This window comes from Rhinoderma darwinii, chromosome 1 (genome assembly GCF_050947455.1).
Source record: "Rhinoderma darwinii isolate aRhiDar2 chromosome 1, aRhiDar2.hap1, whole genome shotgun sequence".
NCBI classification, from domain to species: domain Eukaryota; kingdom Metazoa; phylum Chordata; class Amphibia; order Anura; family Rhinodermatidae; genus Rhinoderma; species Rhinoderma darwinii.
In genome coordinates this window covers 243,758,381-243,785,947 of record NC_134687.1, presented here as the reverse complement: position 1 = coordinate 243,785,947, position 27,567 = coordinate 243,758,381, and the positions used below count along the sequence as shown (strand labels likewise).

Below are 27,567 nucleotides of genomic sequence, written 5' to 3'. Positions count from 1 at the left end.
ACATCACATTTAGAGGACATGATATTTAACTGAAGGGACGTTAGGTTTCTTCCTTTAAAGGGAAAACTGAGTAATGCCCAGTTCACACACAATTTTTTGGGAGGCAGAAAAATTTTGCCTTAGAATTCCGTCAGGATTTTTGAGGCCGATTTTGAACTGCCTGCACGTATTTTTCTGCATTTATTCGCAGCGTTTTTCGCTCGCGGCCATCAAAGAACCGCAGTCAAATAACGCCGAGAGAAACAATCAAAAAAAGGAGCGCCGCAAGTTTTTTCTGCTTCCCATTGATCCAATGGGAGGTCAGAGGCGGAAACCGGAGCAAGAAAGGACATGCCGCTATTTTTCCTGTGAGGGGCCAAAAGCCGCCCGGGAGAAAAAAATGCCTCTGCCTCCAATTAAAATGAATGGGACTGCAATTTCAACCATTTTTTGGAACGGAAAGTCAGTGCCAGAAAACGCAGTGTGAACGGACCCTAAAACTGCCTTGTGCAGGGCATGAGGGGAAGAAAATTGGCAGCTGCCTCTTAAGGGTTGCGTTTGCTTTGCTCCTAAAGAACACTGCGACTAGATGGTCTATTGTCCTTGTTCCTTACTACGTCACTGAATTCCAATAACAGAAATATCCCCAGGCAATAGCTCAGCTTAAAAATAATAACATTGTTAGCTAACTGCTAATTTAATGTTTTTACGTTTTCAAACTGTTAGGGGCTGTTCACATCTGCGTTGGAGGCTCCTTTAGGAGCATCCGTCACAGAGTCTGTTTTTACCAGACAAAATAGTGCAACATGCTGCGCTATTATGTACGGCAAAATGACAAAAACCATGTAAGAGATCTGATGGAAACCACGTAAGAGATCCGGCGGAACCCATTAAAGTCAATGGGTTTCGTCAGGCACCAGTGGTTTCCATCATACAACGGAAACAGAACTTCAGGTATTTTTGTAGCTCTGCTCCTATGACGGAACAGAGCAATGGAAACTCGAACACAGATGAGCACCCGGCCTTACTCTCTCCTGCACCCAACAAAGCGATCTGATATAAAAAGGAAAAACAGGTTATTTTCTCAATTGCACTAGTAGAATTTTAAACAATGGATATATTAATATTATTAGTGACCACCAATACGCCTCTTTACGGCGGTCACTAACAGGCCTTAGGATAGGCCGTCATGAAACGGCAGCCTAAACTAAGTCCTGCACGGGAGGCTGGAGCGGGACGCCTGTGTTCCTGCTCTAATTGTAGCAATCAAAGCTTCAATCAATGGCGACAGTTTAAGCCCTTAGAGACCTCGGTCACTATTAACCGCTGCATCTAAGTGGTTTATACAGGGAAGGGCTCATAAAAATGACTCATTATTGTGAAATAAAAAATTAAGAATAGGTGCACAGTAAAAAAAACAAACACAAAAACACATTTTATATCCATTAAGTGTGTTTTTTAGTAAAATTGTAAAAAATAAAAAAATACATGTCATCGCCGCGATCGTAATCACCCGAACAATAAAGTTAACATGTTATTTAAACTAAAAAGGTGAACACCGTGTAAACAATAAAAAATATGCAGAATTGCTATTTTTTTCCATTGTCCCACCAAATAATAAAAGTTCATTAGTAAGTCCCATGTATCCCAAAATGGTACGAATAAAAGCGAAACTTTGTTCCGCAAAAAACAAGCTACATGGACAGAAAAATACAGAAGTTATGCGAAAACAAATAATTTTAGTTTAAAAGTGTTTTTACTGTGCAAACGTAGTAAAACATAAAAAACCTCTACATATGTGGTATCGCCGCAATCGTACCGACGCACAGAATAAAAGGTAGAATGTTAATTATGCCGCACGGTGAATGGCGTAAACTTAAAACGCATATAATAATGGCGGAATTGCTGGTTATTTTCTATCCCCCTCCCCAAAAAGTGAATCAAAAAATTAAATGCACCCCAAAATGTTGTCATTGAAAAAAAACTCATCCTGCAAAATAAAAAAAAGTCCTTATACAGCTATGTAAAAAAAAAAATTATGGCTCTTTGAATGAAAACTATGGAAAAAAAAGGAAAAAAAAATTGCTTGGTCATCAAGGCCTAAAATCAGGGGGGGGGGGGGGGGGTCCCCTACACTGAACATTTTTGACCTGTCCTGGGCTGTTTTTAATTAGAACAGAATAGATTTGATCCTACCTGTCCTGAGCTCACTGTGGGCTCAGCCCAAGAGAGAGGTAAGTGTCCAAAATAGGGATACAGTGTAGGGACCCCCTGATAGAGGTTGCCTTGTCGTGGTAGGTGGGCTCGCACATTTTGATCAAACTGAGCGCTAACTATAACTATAGCAGTAATGCAATAAAAATAATAAAAATGCATAACAATAAGTGTGTGTATATATATATATATCTCTTAGCGCCTGTGGTGTGCATCTGCATTTTCTTGTTACTACTCACAATGTTATCCACACAAACAATATATTTAAAGGAACACTCCAGGAAAAATGAACACACTATAGGCCTACATTTGCTGCTGACTTTATACATTTAGCGAGGGCTTTAGATCACATTAGGCCCGCTTCATAGTAAATACGGATACATCCTACATGATGACATAAGGATATGAAAACTCAATTCACACAAAAAGCTTTAAATGGAGCAGAAAAAAAATACTGCTCAGAGTATTTGAGGCTTCATTCACATCTGCGTCAGGGCTCCGTTATGACGTTCCGCCGGAGCTGCCCGTCAGAACGGAGCCCTGACTGAAACAAACGGAGACCATGGGATCCGGTGCAGACGGTTTCCGTTTGCCTCAGTTGTGTAAGGGTTCCATCAAAACTATGCCATTCATTCCGTTAAAACGACGGAACCCTTTGTTTCCGTCTGGGCTCCATTCTGACGGGAAGCTCAGACCGACCGTCAGAAGGGAGCCCTGATGCAGATGTGAATGAAGCCGAACCTGAAACGTCACCATCTTAAAAGATAAAGAGATAGACATCTTTTTTTATTTGTCATGTACAAATAATCTTACTTTTGTTTGTATGTCCACAGTTACTGTCATAGCCCCCAAAAGTCTCTGATCTTCTAAGCAGAGTAGTAGCACTAGAGCTGAGGTCATCATATGGTGCGGAAAACTGGGATAGCAGTATAGTTTCAATTTTTTCAGCTGAATGTAGAAAAAAAATATATATATTATAGAAACATTTTTGTATTTGTGTCTGGAAAAACAGCACGTAGTAAAAAGGTCCTTCACAGAAGATTGCTTGACATCAGAGCAGTAGATTCTAAAGTAGGCCGTGCCTTTTCATATCACATAACATAACACGGTTAGTAAATACACACTCACTTCCTTTGCGGGTAAAGTGGATAGCTCAGTAGCCAGCTCAACAGACCAGCCTGGGGAGCAGGGGCTCTTTGCTATGGGAGGAGAGTACTCATTTTATCCCTTCTGCTCTCCGCAGCGGTAAATCAGGCCAAAAATCTGCACCAAATTAAACACGATTTGTTCCGGACTTTAGTCCGGAATTCCCGGTTTCCGACCAGTGTGAACATACCCTAAGTGTTCTCACTTGACAATACATATTCTCTATTTTATGTTGCTATGAAATACTATTTCATGCAAATTCTAGATGATTTTCCCGCTACAAATGTTGACATCACTGTTGACCAATAAGACAAATGTAATACAATAAACACAACAATGTACGGAGCGATCCTTTCTGAAAAACGCAGCCGACTAATCCCCATGTATGAAGGCTGTTCCCAAAACTGGTGCAAAGGATAACTGGAGTTGCTCATTTTTCTGAGACCTGATTTGTCGCTATGGGCCAGCGTTTTCTTTTTTCGCAGTGGTTTTGACAAATCCTCCTCCTGTATTCAAATCGAGATTTTTTTTATTCAGTTGCATTACTTCGTACCTTCAGCTATGGCAGACAAGAGTAGGTGATCTCCTTTTGGGCTCTCTCCAATATCCGATCCAACAAGAACTAGAACCCTGGACCCTTGTGTTGATTCATCAAAACCATACAATTCAGCCATATCTATCCAGATTTGTAGTTTCTCACTGAGAGCTTGTGTGATTAATGTGTCCTTCAGGCTTAGACGGTCTGTACAAGCAAAGCAAAACCAATGTTATTTATGGTAAGAGAAACATTACTGACATGTACTAGAATAGAATGATTCTGTTACCTTGAAGATCCCTTATCCTAGCAGCCCGCTCAGACCCCTGTTTTCGCTCTTCATCTGCTTCATTGACAAACTCTGTTCCTTCATCTGGACAACTGTATGAAAGATGAAGATCTAAATAAGCCCTAGACTACGTAGCAGTATAGACCATGCAGTTTGTATACAGTATTAGAACAGATGTACGGTGAAAGATATTACTTTCATTTTGTTAGAATAAATAGCAAAAAAGTCCCGTCATCCCTGTATTTCTATTGTGTACAGCTCCTATGTAAAACCGACAAAAATACACAGTGGAAACAGGAAAAATTTTTGAAACTACAAATGTATGCCACAAAGGCTTAGAAATAAAACATTTTCAAAAAAAAGTACTCGAAAAATTATGTGCAGTTAACCAGATTAAGCTGATGTCAAAGGGGTTGTCACATAATCCCTAATAGGCCATATGGAGGTTATAGGGATGAGTCCCTGATATGGACATCCTTTGGTAGCCAGAGGACTCGACCCAGCCATGTTTTACATTGTGATTCTACATTTTGTGGCTTTCAGGGGGTACTAATCGTCAGAGACTTAATAAAAGACAAATCCGCAGTGATCAACTGATTGTTGATGCAACTGTATTCAAAGAATGGGCTGACCATTTAGATTTGAGAGAGGTCTGCTTTTAGATAAAAAGTTTTCTAAACCTGAGGACTATGGTCTACGGGTCTAACCTCCCTGTCCTGCACGTTCCCAGTAGGTTCAGAAACCGTTGAACAACTGTACCTTTCCACAGCCCCTCGAATTAATGTCATCCAGGAGTTCCTCTCTTCTTTGGAGGTAGTGTGAATTTCATACATCTCTGGCCCATTTAACGAAGCACTTATGAGGAACATAGCTTTCTCTTCATTTGCCACCTCTCGGACAATCAGCTTTTGCAGGGAGATAACAGGTGGTTTCGAATCCTACAAATACAAGTTATTGTGATTACCAATAGATAAAAACTCACAATTTTGAATGAATATACTAAGACCTGGGGAGATGAAATTCATAATAGTTTTTTATTAAATCTGTTTAACCCCTTAATGACACAACCTAGTTTGGGACCGAAGGCTGGGTTCACACGACCTATTTTCAGACGTAAACGAGGCGTATTATGCCTCGTTTTACGTCTGAAAATAGGGCTACAATACGTCGGCAAACATCTGCCCATTCATTTGAATGGGTTTGCCGACGTACTGTGCAGACGACCTGTTATTTACGCGTCGTCGTTTGACAGCTGTCAAACAACGACGCGTAAAAATACAGCCTCGTCAAAAGAAGTGCAGGACACTTCTTTGGACGTTTTTGGAGCGGTTTTCTCATAGACTCCAATGAAAACAGCTCCAAAAACGGACGTAAAAAACGCCGCGAAAATGGCGCGAAAAATGCGAGTTGGTAAAAAAACGTCTGAAAATCAGGGTCTGTTTTCCCTTGAAAACAGCTCTGGATTTTCAGACGTTTTTTGGTCACTACGTGTGCACATACCCTAAGGCTCAGAGCCCATTTTTAAAATTTGATGTGTCAATTAATTTGGTTAGAACTCTGGAATGACTTTATTAAGCGGCAGTCAGGGCAACGGGGGGAGGACAGCGGCAGTCAGGGCAACGGGGGGAGGACAGCGGCAGTCAGGGCAACGGGGGGAGGACAGCGGCAGTCAGGGCAACGGGGGGAGGACAGCGGCAGTCAGGGCAACGGGGGGAGGACAGCGGCAGTCAGGGCAACGGGGGGAGGACAGCGGCAGTCAGGGCAACGGGGGGAGGACAGCGGCAGTCAGGGCAACGGGGGGAGGACAGCGGCAGTCAGGGCAACGGGGGGAGGACAGCGGCAGTCAGGGCAACGGGGGGAGGACAGCGGCAGTCAGGGCAACGGGGGGAGGACAGCGGCAGTCAGGGCAACGGGGGGAGGACAGCGGCAGTCAGGGCAACGGGGGGAGGACAGCGGCAGTCAGGGCAACGGGGGGAGGACAGCGGCAGTCAGGGCAACGGGGGGAGGACAGCGGCAGTCAGGGCAACGGGGGAGGACAGCGGCAGTCAGGGCAACGGGGGGAGGACAGCGGCAGTCAGGGCAACGGGGGGAGGACAGCGGCAGTCAGGGCAACGGGGGGAGGACAGCGGCAGTCAGGGCAACGGGGGGAGGACAGCGGCAGTCAGGGCAACGGGGGGAGGACAGCGGCAGTCAGGGCAACGGGGGGAGGACAGCGGCAGTCAGGGCAACGGGGGGAGGACAGCGGCAGTCAGGGCAACGGGGGGAGGACAGCGGCAGTCAGGGCAACGGGGGGAGGACAGCGGCAGTCAGGGCAACGGGGGGAGGACAGCGGCAGTCAGGGCAACGGGGGGAGGACAGCGGCAGTCAGGGCAACGGGGGGAGGAAAGCGGCAGTCAGGGCAACGGGGGGAGGACAGCGGCAGTCAGGGCAACGGGGGGAGGACAGCGGCAGTCAGGGCAACGGGGGGAGGACAGCGGCAGTCAGGGCAACGGGGGGAGGACAGCGGCAGTCAGGGCAACGGGGGGAGGACAGCGGCAGTCAGGGCAACGGGGGGAGGACAGCGGCAGTCAGGGCAACGGGGGGAGGACAGCGGCAGTCAGGGCAACGGGGGGAGGACAGCGGCAGTCAGGGCAACGGGGGGAGGACAGCGGCAGTCAGGGCAACGGGGGGAGGACAGCGGCAGTCAGGGCAACGGGGGGAGGACAGCGGCAGTCAGGGCAACGGGGGGAGGACAGCGGCAGTCAGGGCAACGGGGGGAGGACAGCGGCAGTCAGGGCAACGGGGGGAGGACAGCGGCAGTCAGGGCAACGGGGGGAGGACAGCGGCAGTCAGGGCAACGGGGGGAGGACAGCGGCAGTCAGGGCAACGGGGGGAGGACAGCGGCAGTCAGGGCAACGGGGGGAGGACAGCGGCAGTCAGGGCAACGGGGGGAGGACAGCGGCAGCTTTCAAACTTCCTGGTATTAAGTGGTGGGCATCCATTTCATATGGACATAATCAGCGCTAGTTAAAGTGATGATTTTTTTGTTATGGTTACATCTAAACTTTGTTTCACAGCATATTTTTTGGAGACTTTTTTTGAGCTGAAACTATAATAATATTTTTTTCCCTTTAATTTATATGCCACTTACCACAGAGGAAAATATGTATTTTTGATCCTTTTCTTGAAGCAAAAGTATGACATCTGACAGTAAAACCGCCAAGATATCTACAAAAAATAAAATTAAAAATAAATATTCGGTTAACAAAAGGAGTATGCTGTCCATTATATATTAGAATGATCACCATGTCGCGCATGACTACAGTAAATCTAAAACATTAATTTGCTTGTGTTGATAATCATCCTCTACCTCTCAAACGTCCTGAAGCAGTCTTCCAGTAGAGCATGCCATCGTGAATAAGCTGTCTGCGTCCCATGTCGTGCTTTCTAAACGTGATACCATTTTTCAGTTTTACATAGGATTTTGGCTCCATCTTGCCTATAAGATCATCCAAACGCTGTCCCTTTTCACTCTTGTGAACACGAGAATCAACTTCTGTAATGGCTTCCTTTAGTAGTGTGAGAGCCCTTGTCAAAGCCACAAAGTCTTCTGTTCCCTCTGAATAAAACAAAATCAAATGTCAATTTAACCCCTTAAGGACCAGGTCAATTTTGGCCTTGAGGAATTGAACAATTTTTTTTATTTTTCATCTTTGCATAACTTTTTTTTGTTCGGAATAGCAGTATGAGACTTTTTTTGAAGGATGAGTTGTACTTTCTATAGGTGTCATTTTTTTTGTACATATACATGATCATTAAATTTATATAGATTATTTTGGCAAAAATGCTGATTTTTTATTTTTTTTTTTAAATAAGTACTTTTGCGGCAGTTCTTTTTATTTATTTTTTAACAGCATACAGCAATCTTCATAAACGAAGCAATAAATGGGTTATGTAGGTTGTGGCTATACCAAATATGTGTGTATTATTTCATGTTTTGGGACTGATATTTAACGTTTATTGCAAAAATTTGCAAGTGTGTATTTTTTTTTACAGATTTTTTTTATTTTACATTTTCTTTATTAGTTTAACTTTTTTTTTTTTTTTTAACCCCATAGGGGCATTTTTAATTAGTTTTTTTTATAACTTTAATGTACTGGCATATATCTATATGCCAGTACATTAGCCTCTGTACGGATAGCACATAGACTTTGGTATGCCCTATCAACTGCATGTCCTAACATGAAATATGGTCAGACATCTCTGGGGTTCATATAAAGTATCCCTTGATCGCAGAATAGGAAATCCCTGTGACACGATAAAAGGGGGTGTCTCACCCTTCACTCTTTCCATTTGAATGCTGCGATCAGCTTTGATCATGGTATTCAAAGAGTTAATGACAGATCAGAGGTTTGCCTGATCTGCGCCGTTAGAGCAGGGCTGTGGCTGTACGTCAGTTACCCCGCTCCTGATCGCAAGGGCACACGTGTTGTGCCCATGCAAACAGCACGACTAGTATGCTCGTTATGACGAGGAGACGTCCTGTAGTTTATGGGGAGCACACTAGACATGCAAAGTCATCCAGTTAAAGTGAACCTTGTATGCAGATTAACCAACCAGCCAGAAAATGACAATCATTGGAGATCAAGGACCTTATTGAAAGGGTAACCGCTACCCATTCAGAGGCTTTAATTCTGTCAAATAACAGCTCAATGTGCAGGGACCGATTGCGGTGGTCCCCACCGAATAACCCCTTAGAAGCCATGTTCAAAAGCGATTGCGGTTTCTAAGGGGTTAGAACACCATAGACGGCCCCGTGACAACTAGAACTGGGCCCACTATAGGGATGTCACGATACCAGAATTTGGACTTCGATACCGATACTTCGTTTAGTATTGCGTTTCTATACCAATTCGATACTTTGCCAACAGTAAGAAGAAAAAAAAAAAAGTTCTTCCATTTTATAATGTGAGGCGTGTGGTGTGATGATCAATTTAACCTCCACGTGCCTCACATTAATAGTAGTTAACCCTATCACGTTTCGCAGTCATAATGGGTTAATATGTAAGGTACATAATGGGGTTAATTACTATTAATGTGAGGCACATGGAGGTTAAATTCATCACACCTTGTGCCCCACAATAAGTGATAGAAAGCAGTTTTTATTTTATTTTTTTACTGTGCACACATCATAAAGGATGCAAAAAAATGGTTGTGCAGGTTATTACGGCCGCGCCAATACTGAATGTGTATATTTTATGTATTGAGACTTATTTTAATATTTATTGTAACAAAGGTGTATGTGTATTGTTTTTTTATTTAACATTACTTTGTGTTTTTACTTTATTTTTTGAACTTTAATGTACTGGCATATATCTATAGTACCGTACATTAGCCTGTGTACTGATAGGTATGTCCTAACAACTGCCTGTGTACTAACAGGAAATATGGTAGGACAGCCCTGGGGTCCTTCAATGGACCCTGGGCTGTCTGCCCATATATGGTATGTCCCTCAATCGCGTCACAGGAATTCCCTGTGACGCGATCCAAGGGGCATCCCCCCTTCTCATTTTCCCCTGAATGCTGCAGTCCGCTGTGATCTCAGCATTCACGGGAATAACGGCGGAGATGAGAGGTTTCTCTAATCTCCGCCGTTATAGAGCGGGGCTGCGGCTGTGTAATACAGCCATTGCACTGCTCCTGACAACAAGTGCGCGCGCGGACAGCATGAGGTGATGCGGACGGCACAGCACTAATGAGCGGCGGTCCAGGCACTGAGGACAGAACATAGGGGTGCTTTGCAGTTCGCCCGCCATGTACGGTCTTCAGTGCCACCGCTCATTAGTGCAGCGCTGGCTGCATCACCTCATGCTGACCGCGCGCACTTGTCAGGACTCAGGAGCGGGGCAATGACTGTATCACACAGCCGCAGCCCTGCTCTCATTACATTCATGTGTTACAATACGGAGCTGAGCGGCCGCACAGCTAAGTATCGAAATACATGAAATAACGGTATCGAACCGTTTGGGGATGCAAAAAAAAAACACCAAACTTTTACCATTTTTCCCCAAGCACAATGTAAAAAAATAATAATTTGGTATTGCTGTGTCCGTAAAAATCTGATCTATTACAATATACCATTATTTAACTCGCATGGTGAGTTTGAAAACTTAAATCATCAAAATAGTTTTTTGGTCACCTTAGTGCTTAAAATATGAACTAAAAAAAATAAATTAAAAAAAAGTGTTAAAAAAAAATCGTATGTAACAAAAAAAAAAAAAAAAAAAAAAAAAAAAAAATGGTGGCAATAAAGCTACAGCTCGTCCCGCAAAAAATAAGCCCTCACACAGCTCAATTGATGAAAAAAATATAAAACAATTTTGGCTCTAAGAATGTGGTGAAACAGAATAAAATTATTTTTTAACAATTAATTTTTTTCCTATTTTCGGCTGTCTAAAACCTGGGTGCGTCTTATGGTCCGAAAAATACAGTAACTCTGGAATTACTTTATTAATCCAAGCGATTGCGATTTTTGTCTCGTGACACATTGGGCTTTATGTTACTGCTAAAATTTTGTCAATATATTCAATGTTTTTTTGTGAAAAATAGCAAAATGTAGGGAGCATTTGGAAAAATTTGCATTTTTCTGAATTTAAATGTATCGGCTTGTAAGGCAGCTGGTTATACCACACAAAATATTTACTAGTTTACATTTCCCATATGTCTACTTTAGGTTTCCATCGTTCTTTGATTTTTCTAGGACATTACAAGGCTTAGAACAGAAGCAGCAATTTTTCATATTTTCAAGAAACTTTCAAATGCCTTTTTTTAGGTACCAGTTCAGTTCTGAAGTGGCTTTGAGGGGCCTACGTATTAGAATAAAAACAACACATTTTAAAAACAAGACCCCTCAAAGTATTCAAAACATCATTTAGAATGTTTCTTAATCCTTTAGGCATTTCACAGGAATTAAAGCAAAGTGGAGGTGAAATGTGAAAATTTCATTATTCTTGAAGAAAAATGTAATCAATTTTTTACTGTAACACAGAAGGTTTTACCAGAGAAACGCTACTAAATATGTATTACCCAGATTCTGCATTTTTTTTTTAGAAATGTCCCACATGTGACCCTAGTGTGGTAATGGACTAAAAGACAGGTCTCAGAAGCAAAGGAGCACCAAGTGGATTTTGTGGCCTCTTTTTTATTCGACTATATTATAGGCACCATGTCAGGTTTAAAGCGGTCTTGTGGTGCCAAAACGTTGAAAAAAACAAATTTTGGAAACTACACCCCTCAAAGAATTTATTTATGGGTGTTGTAACCATTTTGACCACTATAGTTTTTTCACAGAACGTATTTGAATTGGGCTGTGAATTAACATTTTTTTTTAATTTTTCCCAATAATATGTTTTTGCACAAAACTTCTTATTTTCACAAGGAATAAAATACCCCATTTTGTTGCCCAATTTCTCCCGAGAGCGGCAGTATCCTATTTGTGATGATAAACTGCCGTTTGGGACCATGGGAGGGCTCAGAAGGGAAGGAGTGCTATGTGTTCTTTGCAGTCCAGATTTTGCTGGATTCGTTTTCGGGTGCCATGTCGCATTTGCAGAGCCCCAGAGGGAGGTATCAGAGAAATGGAAACCCACCAGAAGTGACCCCATTTTGGAAACTATACCTCTCAAGGAATACATTTATAGGTGTTCATAAAATACCCCATTTTGTTGGCCAATTTCTCCTGAGTGCGGCAATACCCCATTTGTGGTGATAAACTGCCGTTTGGGTCCATGGGAGGGCTCGGAAGGGAAGGACCACCATTTGGCCTAGTGGAGCTTTTCTGGTGCTAAATCATGTATGCAGAAGCCCCTGAGGTACCAGTACAGTTGAAACACCCAAGAAGTGACCCCAATTAAAAAAACGACACCCCTTAAGGCATTCATCTAGAGGTGAGTATTTTCACCCCCACAGGTATTGTGTAAAAGGTAATGCGCAGCAGATAGTGCAGAGTGAGATTTGCAATTTTCTATACATATATGTCACCGGAGAAATACACCCCATAAATTGTAATGTGGGTTCTCCTGGGTACAGCAAAAACCTACATGTGGCTGTTATCAGCTGTCTGGGCACACGGCAGGGCTCAGAAGGGAAAGATGAGGGGGATAAGCTGTGCGGAGTGAATCAAGGCAAGTAAAAGTGGGGTAAATTAAAAATCACGGGATGTATGATAAATTTTATAACACTTTCAGACAGAGCCCTGGTTTTTCGGGACACGTGTCGCATTGATATATCGTGTGCTTCCTTATTCCCATCTTTGAGCAGACTCTGCATCTCTTTTGATTCTTTCCATTCTTGCCAGTTTGGGGAACTTCTGGAAAGTGTTGCCCTGGTACGATGTGCGTGGCCTCGTTTCCAGAAGTACTGGGTGACCCTCCACTTGATGGTCCTTAAAGATTAGGTTTTTGATAACCACCTCTTGATATTCCAGGTAAGTTCCCCTCTAGCCTGTACATAGACGTAGCACATACGCATTGTACAATACCATCTGTATGATGTGCACGGCCAGCTTCTTATACCAGACCCTCGATTTCCGCATAGCACTGTAGGGCTTCAGGACTTGATCTGACAAGTCCACCCCTCCCATGTACCTATTGTAGTCCAGGATGCAGTCTGGTATGGGGGTCTCTGTACTGGTACCTCGTACTGGTACATGGGTACTGGTGTGGCCATGTATTGTTGTCAATACAAGGATATCTCTCTTGTCCTTGTACTTGACACACAATATGTTGCTGCTGGATTGTGCCCTGCCCTCACCCCTTCTGAGTGTTTGCCCAAGCAGAGTCTTAGGAAGGCCTCTCAGATTTTTTTTCTAGCAGTGCCGCATGCCACAGTACTTCTGGAAGCGAGGCACTTGTGAGTGGGAAGCTGGTATAAAAATTATCCAGGTAAAGGTGATGCACCAAATCCCACGCAATTTTGGCGTTAAGACCCAGTAACGGGGGGGGGGGGGGGTATGCCGGGGGCTGAATGAATACTGGTGTCCTTCCCTTCATATACCCTAATGTACTCTCGCAAAGCTTGTACATTTTCACGCCATACCTCACCCTCTTATTCGGCAGGTACTGGCGGAATTGAGGCCTCCCTTTAAAATGTACCAGTGACTCATCATCAGCATAATGTAGGAAGCAAAGTATTGTCTCATAACGCATCCTGGACACGTCCATGCGGTACACCGGGGTGTGGTATAACATGTCTGTACTATAGTAGGTCCTAATTGATGGCTTTATCAGAAGCCCCATGTGAAGTCCCCAGCACTTGCCCAACTCTGCTGCGTCTACAGGGGTCCACCTGTGGGATTGGGCATAAAAAAATGTGGGGTTCTTAGTAATATACTGTTGGGAATATAAAAGTTTGTCTGGTAGACCATAAGCTCTAAAAAGTCATCAGTGAAAACGAACTTGAAAAAAAATCCATCACACTGAGCCCCTCTGTATTAAATTTGATCCCCGGGCTGCCCGTATACTCAGGGATTTGGGGTTTATAATTGTATGGTGTGGGGTTGGTCCTGGGACATCTCCTAGGGGGTCCCTCCTCTTCATCACTAGATGAGGGGTTTGACAAAAAAATAAAAAAAATTAAAAGGAGTCACCATCCGACGAGTCAGTGTCAGAGGCAAGAAATGCATAGGCCTCATCGGCAGAAAATGACTTTTGGGACATCTTTTATTATTTGTGTGTAAATTGTGTGCTTAGAAATGCGTAGTGTGTGTATATAGCAAAAAAAACAAAAAAAACAAAAACAAAAACAAAATAAAAATATAATTCCCTAAGGCCCCATGCACACGACCGTATTTTTTCCCACCCGTAAATACGGGTCCGGTGTCATCCGTATTCCACCCGTATTTACGGGCACGTTTTTGGCTGCAAAATAGAACTGCACTAATCGGCAGCCCCTTCTCTCTATCAGTGCCGTTGTCTTGGTGACGCGTCCCTCTCTTCACATCCAGCCCGACATCCCTGGATGACGCGGCAGTCCATGTGACTTCTGCAGCCTGTGATTGACCTGTGATTGGCTGCAGCGGTCACATGGGCTGTAACGTCATCCAGGGACGGCCAGGACGTCGGGCCGGATGTCGAGAGGGATGCGTCACCAAGGCAACGGCCGGGAGACCGGACTGGAGGAAGCTCTCGGTAAGTATGAAAGTCTTTTATTTTTATTTTTTACAGGTTTATCTTTATTCTGATCGGTAGTCACTGTCCAGGGTGCTGAAAGAGTTACTGCCGATCAGTTAACTCTTTCAGCTCCCTGGACAGTGACTATTTACTGACGTCGCTTAGCAACGCTGCCGTAATGACGGGTGCACACATGTAGCCACCCGTCATTACGGGAGCTCCATAGACTTCTATGGACTGTCCGTGCCGTTATTACGGCCTGAAATAGGACATGTTCTATCTTTTTTAACGGCACGGGCACCTTCCCGTAAGAAAACGGGAAGGTACCCGTGGCCAATAGAAGTCTATGAGCCCGTTATTACGGGTCGTAATTACGACCCGTAATAACGGGAGTTTTTACGGTCGTGTGCATGAGGCCTAACTAGAATCAATAGGATGCTACCTAAACCACGCAAAACTTTTTTTTTTTATAGAATGAGTTGACTTCCCGACACTAAAACTAACTAGGGTGAGGGTTCCGAACACTAAACCTACCGGTAACTAGATTTTTTCTTTAACTTCCCTGATGCTCAGCCTAACTACGGCGACGATTCCCAGGCACTAAACCCAGGAGATCACTGACCAAAAACAGGGGATGACTAGGAGAAAAAAAAAGGAGGAAGACAGGAGTGGCAAGTGGAAAGCATAAAAAAGTAGCTTTTTTCAAGTTGTAAGGCACAATTCTACTGACGCAACCACTCTGAACTACTCTTGAACGCCAACAAAGTAGTTCAGGGCGGGTGCGGGAGGATGTGAGGTCTGGGGCAGGAAATTATGTATGTGATTTCCGCTATTGGTCAGTAGTCACTGACTAACCAATAGCAGCAATCATCGAGGCGGGACCACCGCAATTGGTAACGGAGTATTGAGCTGTGATACCTGCTGTTTCCGACGCCAGGCTATCACAGCTCAAACAAGCGCCGGGGGAAAAATGGCGCTGTGTTTATGCAGGTCAGTACTATTACAGAGCGCGAACGATGTGCTAAACACAACGTAATAGTACTGAACTGAGCGGGAAGGGGTTCAAATAATAAGAAATCACCCTTTCCCTTATCAGTCCATTATTATTAAAAAAATAAAACTACACTTAATTAGTTTTGCCACGTCCGTAACAGCCTGAACTAAAAAAGTATTTTGCTATTTATCCCATGCGGTGAACGCAGTTAATTATTATTATTTTTTTTTTACAATGAACCATACCAGAATCACTATTTTTTGGTCACTTCACCTCCCAAAAAACGGAATAAAAAAAAAATAAATAAAAAAATAAAATAATTTGCATGTACCCCAAAAATGGTACTAATCAAAACGGCAGTTCGTTCCGCAAAATAAAGAGTCCTCGCACAGCTTACTTGATAGAAAAAAAAAATGATGGCTCTTAGAATATGGCAAAACAAAAAGTAAATGCACAATAAAATACTTTCTTTTAAAAATCAAACATCGCTGTAATCGCATCGACCCGCACAATAAAGTAAAGATGTAATTTTTAGCACACGGTGAACAATGTAAAAAAAAAAAAAAAAAATGGAATAAAAAAACAATAGTAGAATTGCTGTTTTTCAGTCACCATGCCTCTTAAAAAAAAAAATAGAATAAAAACTGATCAAATAGTCGCGTGTACCCCAAATTGGTACTAATGAAAACTACAGATTGTCCCGCAAAAAATAAGCCCTCATACAGCTCCGGTGGAAAAGATATGGCGACACAAAAGGTGCAGAGTGTTTCAAAAGATCTGGTAGCATTTATCAGTGCGACACTGGCCACATATCTGCGGATTATTATTTATTAACACCACAGCTTTTATATGCCCCCACATTATAAACTGAAACACCAGTAAAACCCCAAACAGAACTACCAAGCAAAATACACGCTCCAAAAGCCAAGTGGGGCTCCCTCCCTTCTGAGCCCTACAGCCTACCCAAACAGCAGTTTACATCCACATATATGGCATTGCCATACCAGAACCCGCTTAACAGTTTATAAGATATTGGTCTTCGGTGGCACAAGCTGGGCATAACATATTATGCACTAAACGGGCATACCAGTAGAAAATCCACAGAGCATTATTTTCTAGTAAAAAAAAACACCTTTTGGGTCAAAATACTCAATGCAACCCTTAATAAATGCCTTAAGGGGTGTAGTTTTCAAAATAGGGTCACTTCTGGTGGGTTTCAATTGCTCTGATACCTCCCTCTGGGGCTCTGCAAATGCGACATGGCACTTGAAAACCAAACCAGCAAAATGTGGACTCCAAAGAAGAAATAGCGCTCCTTCCCTTCTGAGACCTCTCATGGGCCTAAACGGCTGTTTATCACCACAAATGGGGTATTGTCGCACTCAGGAGAAATTGCGCAACAAAATGGGGTATTTTAATCCTTGTGATAAGACATTTTGTGCAAAAATGGCATAATTGGAAAAATTCCACTTTTCTTTTTATTCCACAGCCAAATTCAAATACGTTCCGTGAAGTGTCAAAATGTCCGAAACACCCATGAATTAATTCCTTGAGGTGTGTAGTTTCCAAAATGGGTTATTTTTGGGGTTGTTTCCTATGCTTTGGCACCGCAAGACCTCTTCAAACCGGACATGGTGCCTAAAATATATTCTAATAAAAAAAAAAAAAAAAAGAAGGAGACCCCAAAATCCACTAGGTGCTCCTTTGCTTCGGACGCCTGTGTTTCCGTCAAGTAGCGCACAAGGGCCACATGTGGGATATTTCTAAAAATGACAGAATCTGCGCAATAAATAGTTCATTGTGTTTCTCTCGTAAAACCTTCTGTGGTGCAAATTTTTTCTAATTAAAATTTGTGAGAAAAATGAAATTTGCAAATTTCAAATCCACTTTGCTTTAAAAATCATATGAAATGCCTAAAGTGTTAAGAAAGTTTCTAAATGCCGTTTTGAATAATTTGAGGAGTCCAGTTTTCAAAATGGGGTGTTTTATGGGAGTTTCTAAAGAAAAAAAAAAAAAAAAAAAAAAAGGCCCCTCAAAGTCACTTCAGAATTGTACTGGTACCTAAAGAAAACGGCTTTTGCAATTTTCTTTAAAATATGAGAAATTACTGCTTATGTTCTAACCCTTGTAACGTCCTAGAAAAATAAAAGAATGTTCAAAGAACGATGCCAATCTAAAGTAAACATGTGGGAAATGCTAATTAGTAACTATTTTGTGTGGTATAACCATCTGCCTTACAAGCAGATGCATTTAAATTCAGAAAACTGCAAATTTTTCCACATTTTCTGTATATTTCACCATTTTTCACAAATAAACACTGAAGGTATCGACCAAATTTTACCACTAACATAATGTCCAATGTGTCATGAGTAAATCTCAGAATCGCTTGGATTAACCCTTTCAAGACCGAGCTCATTTTGGCCTTCATGACCAGCCCCCTTTTCTCAAATCTGACATGTGTCAATTTATGTGGTAATAACTCCAGAATGCTTTTGCCTATCCAAGCGATTCTGAGATTGTTTTCTCGTGACATATTGTACTTTGTTAGTGGAAAAATTTTGTCAATAAATTCATTGCTTATTTGTGAAAAACACCAAAATTTAGAGAAAATTTGCAAAAATTATGATTTTTCTCATTTTAAATGTATCTGCTTGTAAAACAGATAGTAATACCACACGAAATAGTTACTATTTTACATATTCCACATGTCTACTTTATATTTGCATTGTTTTTTGAACATTATTTTATTTTTCTAGGACGTTACAAGGCTTAGAACTTTAGCAGCAATTTCTCACATTTTCAAGAAAATTTCAAAAGGCTATTTTTATAGGGACCAGTTCAGATGTGAAGTGGCTTTGAGGGCCTTATGTACTAGATAGACCCCATAAATCACCCCATATTAAAAACTGCACCCCTCAAAGTATTCAAAACAGCATTCAGAAAGTATCTTAACCCTTTAGACGCTTCACAGGAATTAAAGCAAAGTAGAGGTGAAATTTACAAATTATATTTTTTTTGCTGAAATTCATTTGTAATACATTTTTTTCTGTAACACAGAAGGTTTTACCCGAGAAATGCAACTCAATATTTATTGCCCAGATTCTGCAGTTTTTAGAAATATCCCACATGTGCCTCTAGTGTGATAATGGACTGAAACACTGGCCTCAGAAGCAAAGGAGCACCTAATGGATTTTGGGGCCTCCTTTTTTTAGAATATATTTTAGGCACCATGTCAGGTTTGAAGAGGTCTTGTGGTGCCAAAACAGTGGAAATCCCCCAAAAGTGAGACTGTTTTGGAAACTACACACCACAAGGAATTTATCTAGGGGTATAGTTAGCATCTTGACCCCACAGGTATTTTGCTATATTTATTGGAGTTTGTCTGTGAAAGTGAAAATCTACTTTTTTTCTGGAAAAATATAAAAAAAAAAATAATATTTGCAAGGAATAAAGATTAAAAAGCACCCCAAAACTTGTAAAGCTACTTCTCCCAATTACGCCAATACCCCATATGTGGTACTAAACTGCTGTTTGGACCCACGGCAGAGCTCAGAAGGGAAGGAGCGCCATTTGGATTTTGAAGCGCAGATTTTGCTGGATTGTTTTTCAGTGCCATGTCGCGTTTGCAACGCCCTGGAGTGAGCAAACCAGTGGAATCCCCCCAAAACTGACCCCTTTTTGAAGACTACACCCCTCAAGGAATTTTTCTAGGGGTATAGTTAGCATTTTGACCCCCACAGTTTTTTTTGTTGAATTTAGTGGAATTAGGCCGTGAAAATGAAAATCTACTTTTTTCTGAAAAAACATAGAAATGTTTAATTTTTACAATGAATAATGGAGAAAAATCACCCCAAAATTTGTAAAGCAATTTGTCCTGATTGCAGCAATACACCATATGTGGTAATAAACTGCTGTTTGGACCCACGGCAGGACTCAGAAGGGAAGGAACAATATTTGGCTTTTGGAGCTCAAATTTAGCTGGAATGGTTTTCAGGTGTCATGTCGCATTTGCAAAGCCCCTGAGGTACCAAAACAGTGGAAACCTCCCAAAAGTCCCTTTAGGGGACTGGAACGAGTGATTATTAGGTCGCTGGTACAATACACTGCAGTAATAATGTATTGCAGTATAATGTCATTTTTACAGGCTCCTGTAACAGCGCGATCGCTGTTCTTGTCCGTTAGTCCCGGGTGTCAGCTGTAATACACAGTGGACACCTGCAGAATATGGTGCGGGCGCAGCGCGTGAGCCCGCTCCATATATAACCCCTCGCACCACGACATGCTATTAAGTCGTGGTGCGCGAAGGCGTTAATGCGCAGCGGATGGTGCAAATTGAAAATTAAAATTTTCCACTGATATGCCATTTTAATGCACAATATGTTGTGCCCAGTTTGTGCCACTGAAGACAAATACCTCATACAATGTTGAGCGGGTTCTCCCGGATATAAAATATCATATATGTAGACGTAAGCTGGTGTTTGGGCACGCTGTGGGGCTCAGAAGGGAGGGAACGCCATTTGGCTTTTGGAGCGCAGATTTTGCTTGGTAACTGTTCTGTTTGTGGTTTTGCTGGTATTTCAATTTATAATGTGGGGGTATGTGTAAACTGGGCAGAGTACATCAGGACATAATAAGAGGGTATAATAATGGGGTACATAAATAATAAATTCGCAGATATGTGGCCGGTGTCGCACTGATAAATGGCGCCCGATCTAATCCGCTTTTGGAACACTCTGCACATTTTGCATCGCCATATTCTGAGAGCCAGAACTTTATTTTTTCTCCAACGGAGCTGTGTGAGGGCTTATTTGTTGCGGGCAATCTGTACTTTTCATTGGTACCATTTTAGGGTACATGTGATTTTTTTTAATGACATTTTATTAGATTTTTTTGGCAAGCAAAGTGACAAAGAAACAAATTCGGACAATGTTTTTTTGTGTTTTTTTTTACAGTGTTCACCGTGCGCTATAAATGACATTTTACTTTATTCTGCGGGTCGGTATGATTACGATTATCTTTTGTGGTGATTGCGCAATAAAATCACTTTTCGATAGAATTATTTCTTTTTTGTGTCACCATATTCTGAGAGCCATAATATTTTTATTTTTTGATCACTTTTTATTCTATATTTTGGGAGGGTTGATGACCAAAAAATAGTGATTCTGACATTGTTTTTGAATTATTTTTTTTGCGCTGTTCACCGTGCGGGATAAAGAATTTTATAGTTTGGGTCGTTATGAACGCAGTGATACCAAATGTGTACTTTTTTTTAACATTTTCATTTTTTTTCCTATAATAAAAGACTTATTATAGGAAAAAAAGCATTTTTTGTTTTTGTAACTTTTATAACTTATTTTTACACTTTTATAAAACATTTTTATTACTTTATTTTTTACTTTCTACTTGTTTTACTTGAGGACTGGCAGCACTGATCGTTGCTATAATACATTACACTACCTAGGTAGTGTAACGTATTATAAACTGTCAGTGTGACGCTGAGAGTCACACTGACAGGAAGCTTATGAGAACCAGCCTCCGGCTGGTTCTCATAGGCTGTCGTGCATGGCAGACCCGGGGGCTGTTATATGGCCTCCGGTTCTGCCTTATAACCGACTGCAGCACCCGCAATCGGTCCCCGGGAAAGTTTGTTGTAGCAACAAACTTTCCAGTTTGTTATAGCAACAAACTTTCCAGTTCATTGCTACAACACACTTTCCCTGCGATCACATGACCGGGACCTGAACTAATCAAGTCCCGATCATATCTCCGGGACCAGAGGCAGGTGATAACAGCGCGATCTGGGTGTCAGCTCTACTCTGAGACACCCGGATCGCGCTTTTAACACCCACCGTAAATTCACATCGGCACTGCACAGAGCCCAGCAACTGCCGACGTGAATATACAGTGGGCGGTCGGGAAGCGGTTAATAAAGGCATTCCAAAGTTATTACCACATAAAGTGACACGTCAGATTTGAAAAATGGGCGCGGAGCCTTAAGGCACAAACTAGGCGGCGCCATTAAGGGATTAAAACCATTTTTAAAAAAAAATATGCAGTTCCAAAAAGAGGGAAATAGAGATATGTCATCCATTGTACTTATTTCATATAAGGCATAGGCAGATCTTGCCACTTTTAACCTTGAATGGGAAATCATACATTCAAACGATCATATGAAATTTGCCTGTTCTTTCAAAGATCTGAGAGCCAAACTCTAGTTGTTTGGAAGGCCAAACAAAACTATATATACAGGCCATATGGGGCAGCGCTTAATCTATTGCAAATCTGATCAAGATACTTTCCAGTTCATATTGCCTCCTTAAAAGGGTTGTAGAGTATTTTGAAAAAAAAAAAAGAAAAAGGGTCTGCCTTTTCAGAAAACAGGCCATTTCTGACCATGGGCTGTTGTCTGGTAATGCAGCTCAGCCCTATTCACTTGAATGAGGAAGAGCTGCATTACCAGAAACAGAATGTGTAGGTTTAGGTTATCCACTTGAGCTATTGTTCCTATTTTGTTCCCATGTTTTACCGGTTATACACACAAAACTCAAAATACTATTATAAAAAACAAAAACATAAAAGGATTGTGTATATAGATTTAGGTAGTAAAGTTAAAAAATTGGTGATACATTGCTTTTCAGGTCAAGATTGACATACAAAGCTGGCCATACACTTTAGACAGCGGTCGGTCCCGACCTGCCCATATACATGCACGGCTCAGTCAGGGAGAAGCGGCTAATCGCCTTACAAACAAAGGGAACTGGCTTGTTGAAATCCAACAGCCCAATTCTTCTCACCCCTGACACCAGCCATCGGGGGGGAGTCGGGACACCACCATACATATTAGATGTCTAGCGGCTCCCGCTGAAATTGGCCGATTTAACCAACATTCATCTAATGTGTTGGCTGCCTTAAGTCTTTTTATTGCATTCATGTCGTAGCTGAAAAAGTGTCGGTTTGCTAGGGGCCCCACTGATCACGAGATGGTGTGTCCTGAACCCCCATTCCACTTGCTCGACCGCATTGAGGAGGACATTAAATGGAGTGGCGGTCGAGCATTGAATTGATCAGATATTGAATGGAGCGGCAGGCGCCTGTTTGACCGCCGCTCTATTCAAACTCCTCCTTACTACAGGGGGTGCAGTGAGAAGGCAAGTTTGGGGGCCACCGTTCTCGCAATCGATGGGAGACCCAGCAATCAGACAATCCTGCAAATAGGTGATATTTGTAGACTCTGGTACCACCCTTTTAAAGCAAGCAACGTGTAGCAGCAAAGATGTTAACTACATAATGAAGGGTTTCTATACTGATCTGCATTTTGTCCTACGAATTACACACTTAAACAACTAGACTTTGACATGTTTACAAAGCTTGCACAAGGGAAAATGGAACAAATACTTGGTTGCAATGGACTATACCACATTTTCTAAACCAATTAACAATAGTATGTGCTTGTCCTCAGCCATCAGGATATCTAAACTTGTGTGGCTTCAGAATACGCCCCACAACGAATGAAGCCTCTCCGTGGTCCAGCACTGACCGAGGCAAAAGTATTAAGTATATAGCTAAAAGTCTAGTGGCATTTGGGACTATTTTAGCTGCAATCTGGAGCCCTGAAGGGGTTAAACAGTTTTAAAACAGTAGTTAAACCACTTAAAATATTTGAATAAATATATATCACAGTTAAACAGTCCGCAAAATATATGTCTTCTAAACATAGGCCAGTAAAAAAAATAAAAAAATCATTAGTAAGGCTTAATTTAGACCTCTTTTTACACTATGTTCAGCTTACATATCAGGAAAATATCAAAAGTATATGCTGAATGTAGATCCCCGCCAAGAGTGAGTCATGTTAAAGGCTATGAATAGGTTTGGCGTAAATACTGGAAACATTTCAATCATATACGTAGAATGCAGTGTAAAAACAAGGTTTCATCATAGCCTTCATCATTACGTGCAGAGAAGACTTCAGAAGATTCTGTTTAAAGAACACTCACAAGCAAGACAGATAGAAAATAACCACACGGAAATTACTTGACAAAAAATAAACACCTCAACATTGAAATTGCAACACCAAAAAGGGCAAGCCGTAAGGTTATGCAAATCGAGGAAGTAGCAAGTGTCGCCAAGATCTGCAAATGATCACATTTTCAAGCACCTCGCTCCAATCTGGGGTATGTGGGAGGGGCATAAAATCAGATTGAAAGCAATGTTTTTTTAGCCACATGAAACCTCAAAAATTGGAGCAAGTGGCGTGGGATTATTGTGCGATGCCTCCTGTTCGATGACGTGGCAGTTATTGCCACTTGTTGTAAACGGAGAGGGACAGAATCCTTGAACTGAGAGACCTTGGTTTATCACACCGGCAGATTGCTTCGCGTCTAGGCTGAGATGTCAGCACTGTTCAACGTTGCATGTCCCGGAGGTTGGGAGAATAACAACAAAGAACAGGAATGCGAGAAAGAGGTGCGCGGAAGAAAACCTCTGCAGGGATTGGAAGAATGGCGCGTAGTAATACATTCAGTAGTGCAAGTGAAATTGGATATCACATCAAAATCCTAGGACAGCAAACAGTGTCGACATAAACCATCAGAAGACGTTTGCACGACACTGGGCTACAAGCCAGACTTCCAGCTCCAGGTGTCCCATTGACCACACGCCACCGCTCTTAAAGGCTATCATGGTGCACTGCAAGACGGCAATGGAGGTCTATCCCTTTCAGATATGTGCCCCTCTTTCGTCTCGGACGCAATGGGATTGGCTAGGAGACCATGTGGGCAATGCCATGAAGAGGTCCTCCCAAGGGAACGTCAAACCGGTCCTACTCAGAGGATTATAGTGTGGGGTGGCACATTTCTAGTCTTCATTTCAGGTACACGAACCGCTCGGTGTCACAGTCGTGGAACCAGTGGTACGGCCATTTCCCCAAAGTCTCCCAGAAGCTGTTTTTCTACAGGACAACGCCAGGCCACATGTCGCTCATGCTACTGTGAACAGCCCACGTGGCCTAAATGTGCTACCATGGCCGGCATAGTCTCCGGGCTTCTCTCCCATCGAGCACATCTGGGACTTTGGTCGGCAACTGCAAAGGGAGCGGTCAGCATCCAATCTTGATGATTTGCGTGGCCAAGTGGATTCAGTGTGACATAACATTCCTCAGACAGTCATTAATAACCTCCTTGATATCATACAAATGTGTGTATGTGTGCAAGTGCGTTTATTTCTGTGCATGGCGCTCATACTCGATACTGCATAAATCAAGTTATTTGGAATATTTGGTTTCCATTTTTTTTATATTTTGCATATCATTAAAATGTCTATTGATCCTGCGATTTCAACAAATCCAAAACTTTTCCTTCTTGGTGCTGTAATTTCAATGTTGAGGTGTGTATATAGATTGTTTCCATACCTTCAGTGTTCTGTATAATTCTTTCCACCAACACTGGATACTTTGTAATTCTCTGAGTAACCAAAAGAATACACTCCAGCACCCCCAGTCTTCTCACGATCGAAGAGTTACCTATTTTCTGTTTGACAATAGAAGGAAAAAAAACAATCAAGGCACTTCTTTACATGCTCTCATTTTGTGCAGCTTTTTATGAATGGTCTTCATGAGCTTTGTTCCAATCGACTATGATACGGAGGCCAGTCTATACTATATGCGGATGCTGCATGGCGTACATATTTTTGTTAGTTTTCTTTAAATACTAAATACTCAATTAAGAGGTATACTAAATACTCACTGTCTTGTTGACCACAAAACACGTTTAAAATTATGCTCTTTTTTGTATCCAACATATTCCTAGTTTGCCGTTGTGAACACTTATATTATTATTAAATACATTAGATTGGAGCATGGATGTGTCGGACATCAATTTCATCAAGATGCAGCAAGAGGGAGCTCCGAGTTACATGTAATACAAATAACTCTTTGGGGCTGATTGATGGTCTTATTCAATGGGTTTGCGAATATCCTATTAGTGAGGTCTGAGCTAATGGGGGAGGGGGTTGTGCATTAAACCGACAGCCTATTTATCTCAATGAGAACTGCAGAATTCTTAATTTACCCTGTGTTGGTGCTGTAGGAAAAATAAACACTTGCTGCTGGTTTCCCCAAGGGAGATTCCCCAAGTTTTTGACACGTTTTTGATGCAGAAAACGCGATGGAAAAGCTGCCAAAAAACGACCGAAAATGCCTCCCATTGATTTCAATGGGAGGCGGAGGCGTTTTTTTCCCGCGAGCCGAACAAACGGCTCGCGGGAGAAAGAAGGGACACACCCTGTCTTCAGGCGTTTACGCCTCTGACCTCCCATTGACATCAATGGGAGGCAGAGAAAGCGTATTACGCTGCGTTTTTTGCCCGCGACGCTCAATGGCCGCGGGCGAAAAACGCAGTGAAAATCGGCATGCAGGCAGAGCAAAATCTGCCTCAAAATGCCTGCAAAAAAACTCAGTGTAAACCCAGCCTTAAACGCTTTCTAGAATACTGGAACTTCTCTTTTACATCATGAATCTACCTCAACACCAGTGTCCAAATACTTGAATTAGGATTTAATATATAATTTTATTTATTGTATCTCCAGTAATATAGTAAAGCGATCATAGTGCAGACCTGTGCAAAATAATAGTTTTCCCATGTAAGTTGATCGCCTATTCTACCGTCCGCAGTCCATACATCCGGCTGCACTTCCTGATGAAGGAGATAAAGCCGCCTACTAGCGCTGTAGGATCATATTACATCCTACACATCGTTTTTCTATATCTGGGTACACTCTACTCTACTTGTATTGTTCACAGTTCTAGAATATCCACAAAGAGAAGATTTTACAGAATCCAGAGTTAAAGTGGTGGTAATTGTTCCCTCCACATATATGTCATTTTACTCTAAAAAGCAAACACTTTGTCTGCATATGTAGCTCAGCTAAACAATTACGACCAACCATTCCTGCAGTTTAAGTCTGGTCCTGGATTGTGACAAAGGCAGATAACAGTGAGTGACTGCTACAATAGGCATTAATGAGAGGTCAGAAGTATTTTGTTCCTAAAAAGATGTGCTATATAAAGTGTTAACGGTTACAAGATTGGGAGGTGCAGATCTACATGAACCACAGATTCGGACACCCTCACGACAGTTATTTCTACTTGAAAGGTGGTAGACCATTAAACAGATCTGCAATGTACCTGCAAAGCTTCCATTAATAACAATACATGAGGAAAATGACGAAATATAGAACATTGCCACCGAATTTTGTCAGGTCAATGGTTAATTAAACGAACTTGAAATGGAACAGGCCATTGGAGACGGAAAGATAATAGGGGAAGGGAGTGACAACCGCTAAGCTCATAAATATATCACTAACTGCTCTGCCCAAGTTAGAGAGAAGAAAGAACTTTGTGGTACGTGTTAACCAGTCGATATATGCATAGTACAATACACAGACATGGTCTACAAGGCGGACGTGCTGTGGAGCTTACATGTTTGTAGGACCTGGTTTTAGAAGGTGCACATGGCATGCCTGTGTGATATTCAGTACCACCTCTGTCAAGTCTTAGATCTCACACGTCTCTTGTGCTTTTTATCATAATAATGTTTTATGAAACCTTTTACTCACTTTCATCAGGTTCTGAAATTTCTTATTTTCCCGCATAAGAAACTTGTAGTGTCCGACTGCTTTGTTGTGTTGGCTGCAGAACTCGCCATACTTATCCTTCATTCGCTCACCAGTGTCACCTGAGAACTGAGCACATAAAGCAAAAATATTAGGAAAGAATAGCAGACCAAGGCGTTCTGCACCAAAAACCATTTACACATACTGGAATTTTCCGCTACGGACTTGACAATGTGCATCATACCCATCATGATACGGATTTCATTCTTTGCAATGCAAAGGATGAAATCTGCAGCAGATACACAGCCCAATCCTCTACGTGAAGACCACCCCCTGACGTACAACGGATTCTAATATGACGAATTTCCAATGACAATTTTGGGTTGTCGTTGGTTTTACTGTATATGCTAAAGGATACAACATAATATATACGGTGTTCTCTCTATGACAACATTTAAAAAGGTAATAATTAGGAAAACTAGTACCCATGATGCCCTTATAGCATTAGAAATGACTGACATTAGAGAGCCGAGGCCTGGAACAGACAGATAGCAGCTCAGTACACACCAATATATCAGGCTGACGTATCTTGGCTTTGCTGTGAAAAGGCTAAACAATGTGGACAAAAGCCGACTTTCTATATACATTTCTTTAT

At 42.0% G+C, this 27,567-nt stretch overlaps 1 protein-coding gene across 1 annotated transcript in view; it reads right to left on the bottom strand.

The window, feature by feature from the left end:
- Positions 1 to 27,567, bottom strand: part of ARHGEF18 (Rho/Rac guanine nucleotide exchange factor 18) — a 478,484-nt gene that overhangs the window by 26,494 nt on the left and 424,423 nt on the right. Inside the window, exons 17-24 of the mRNA XM_075863189.1 lie at positions 26,916 to 27,041; positions 24,712 to 24,829; positions 7,513 to 7,761; positions 7,294 to 7,370; positions 4,923 to 5,101; positions 4,164 to 4,255; positions 3,893 to 4,081; positions 3,007 to 3,141 (exon numbers count right to left, since the gene is read on the bottom strand). Coding sequence (XP_075719304.1) covers positions 3,007 to 3,141; positions 3,893 to 4,081; positions 4,164 to 4,255; positions 4,923 to 5,101; positions 7,294 to 7,370; positions 7,513 to 7,761; positions 24,712 to 24,829; positions 26,916 to 27,041 — 1,165 coding nt within the window. The remainder of the gene's footprint in view (positions 1 to 3,006; positions 3,142 to 3,892; positions 4,082 to 4,163; positions 4,256 to 4,922; positions 5,102 to 7,293; positions 7,371 to 7,512; positions 7,762 to 24,711; positions 24,830 to 26,915; positions 27,042 to 27,567) is intronic.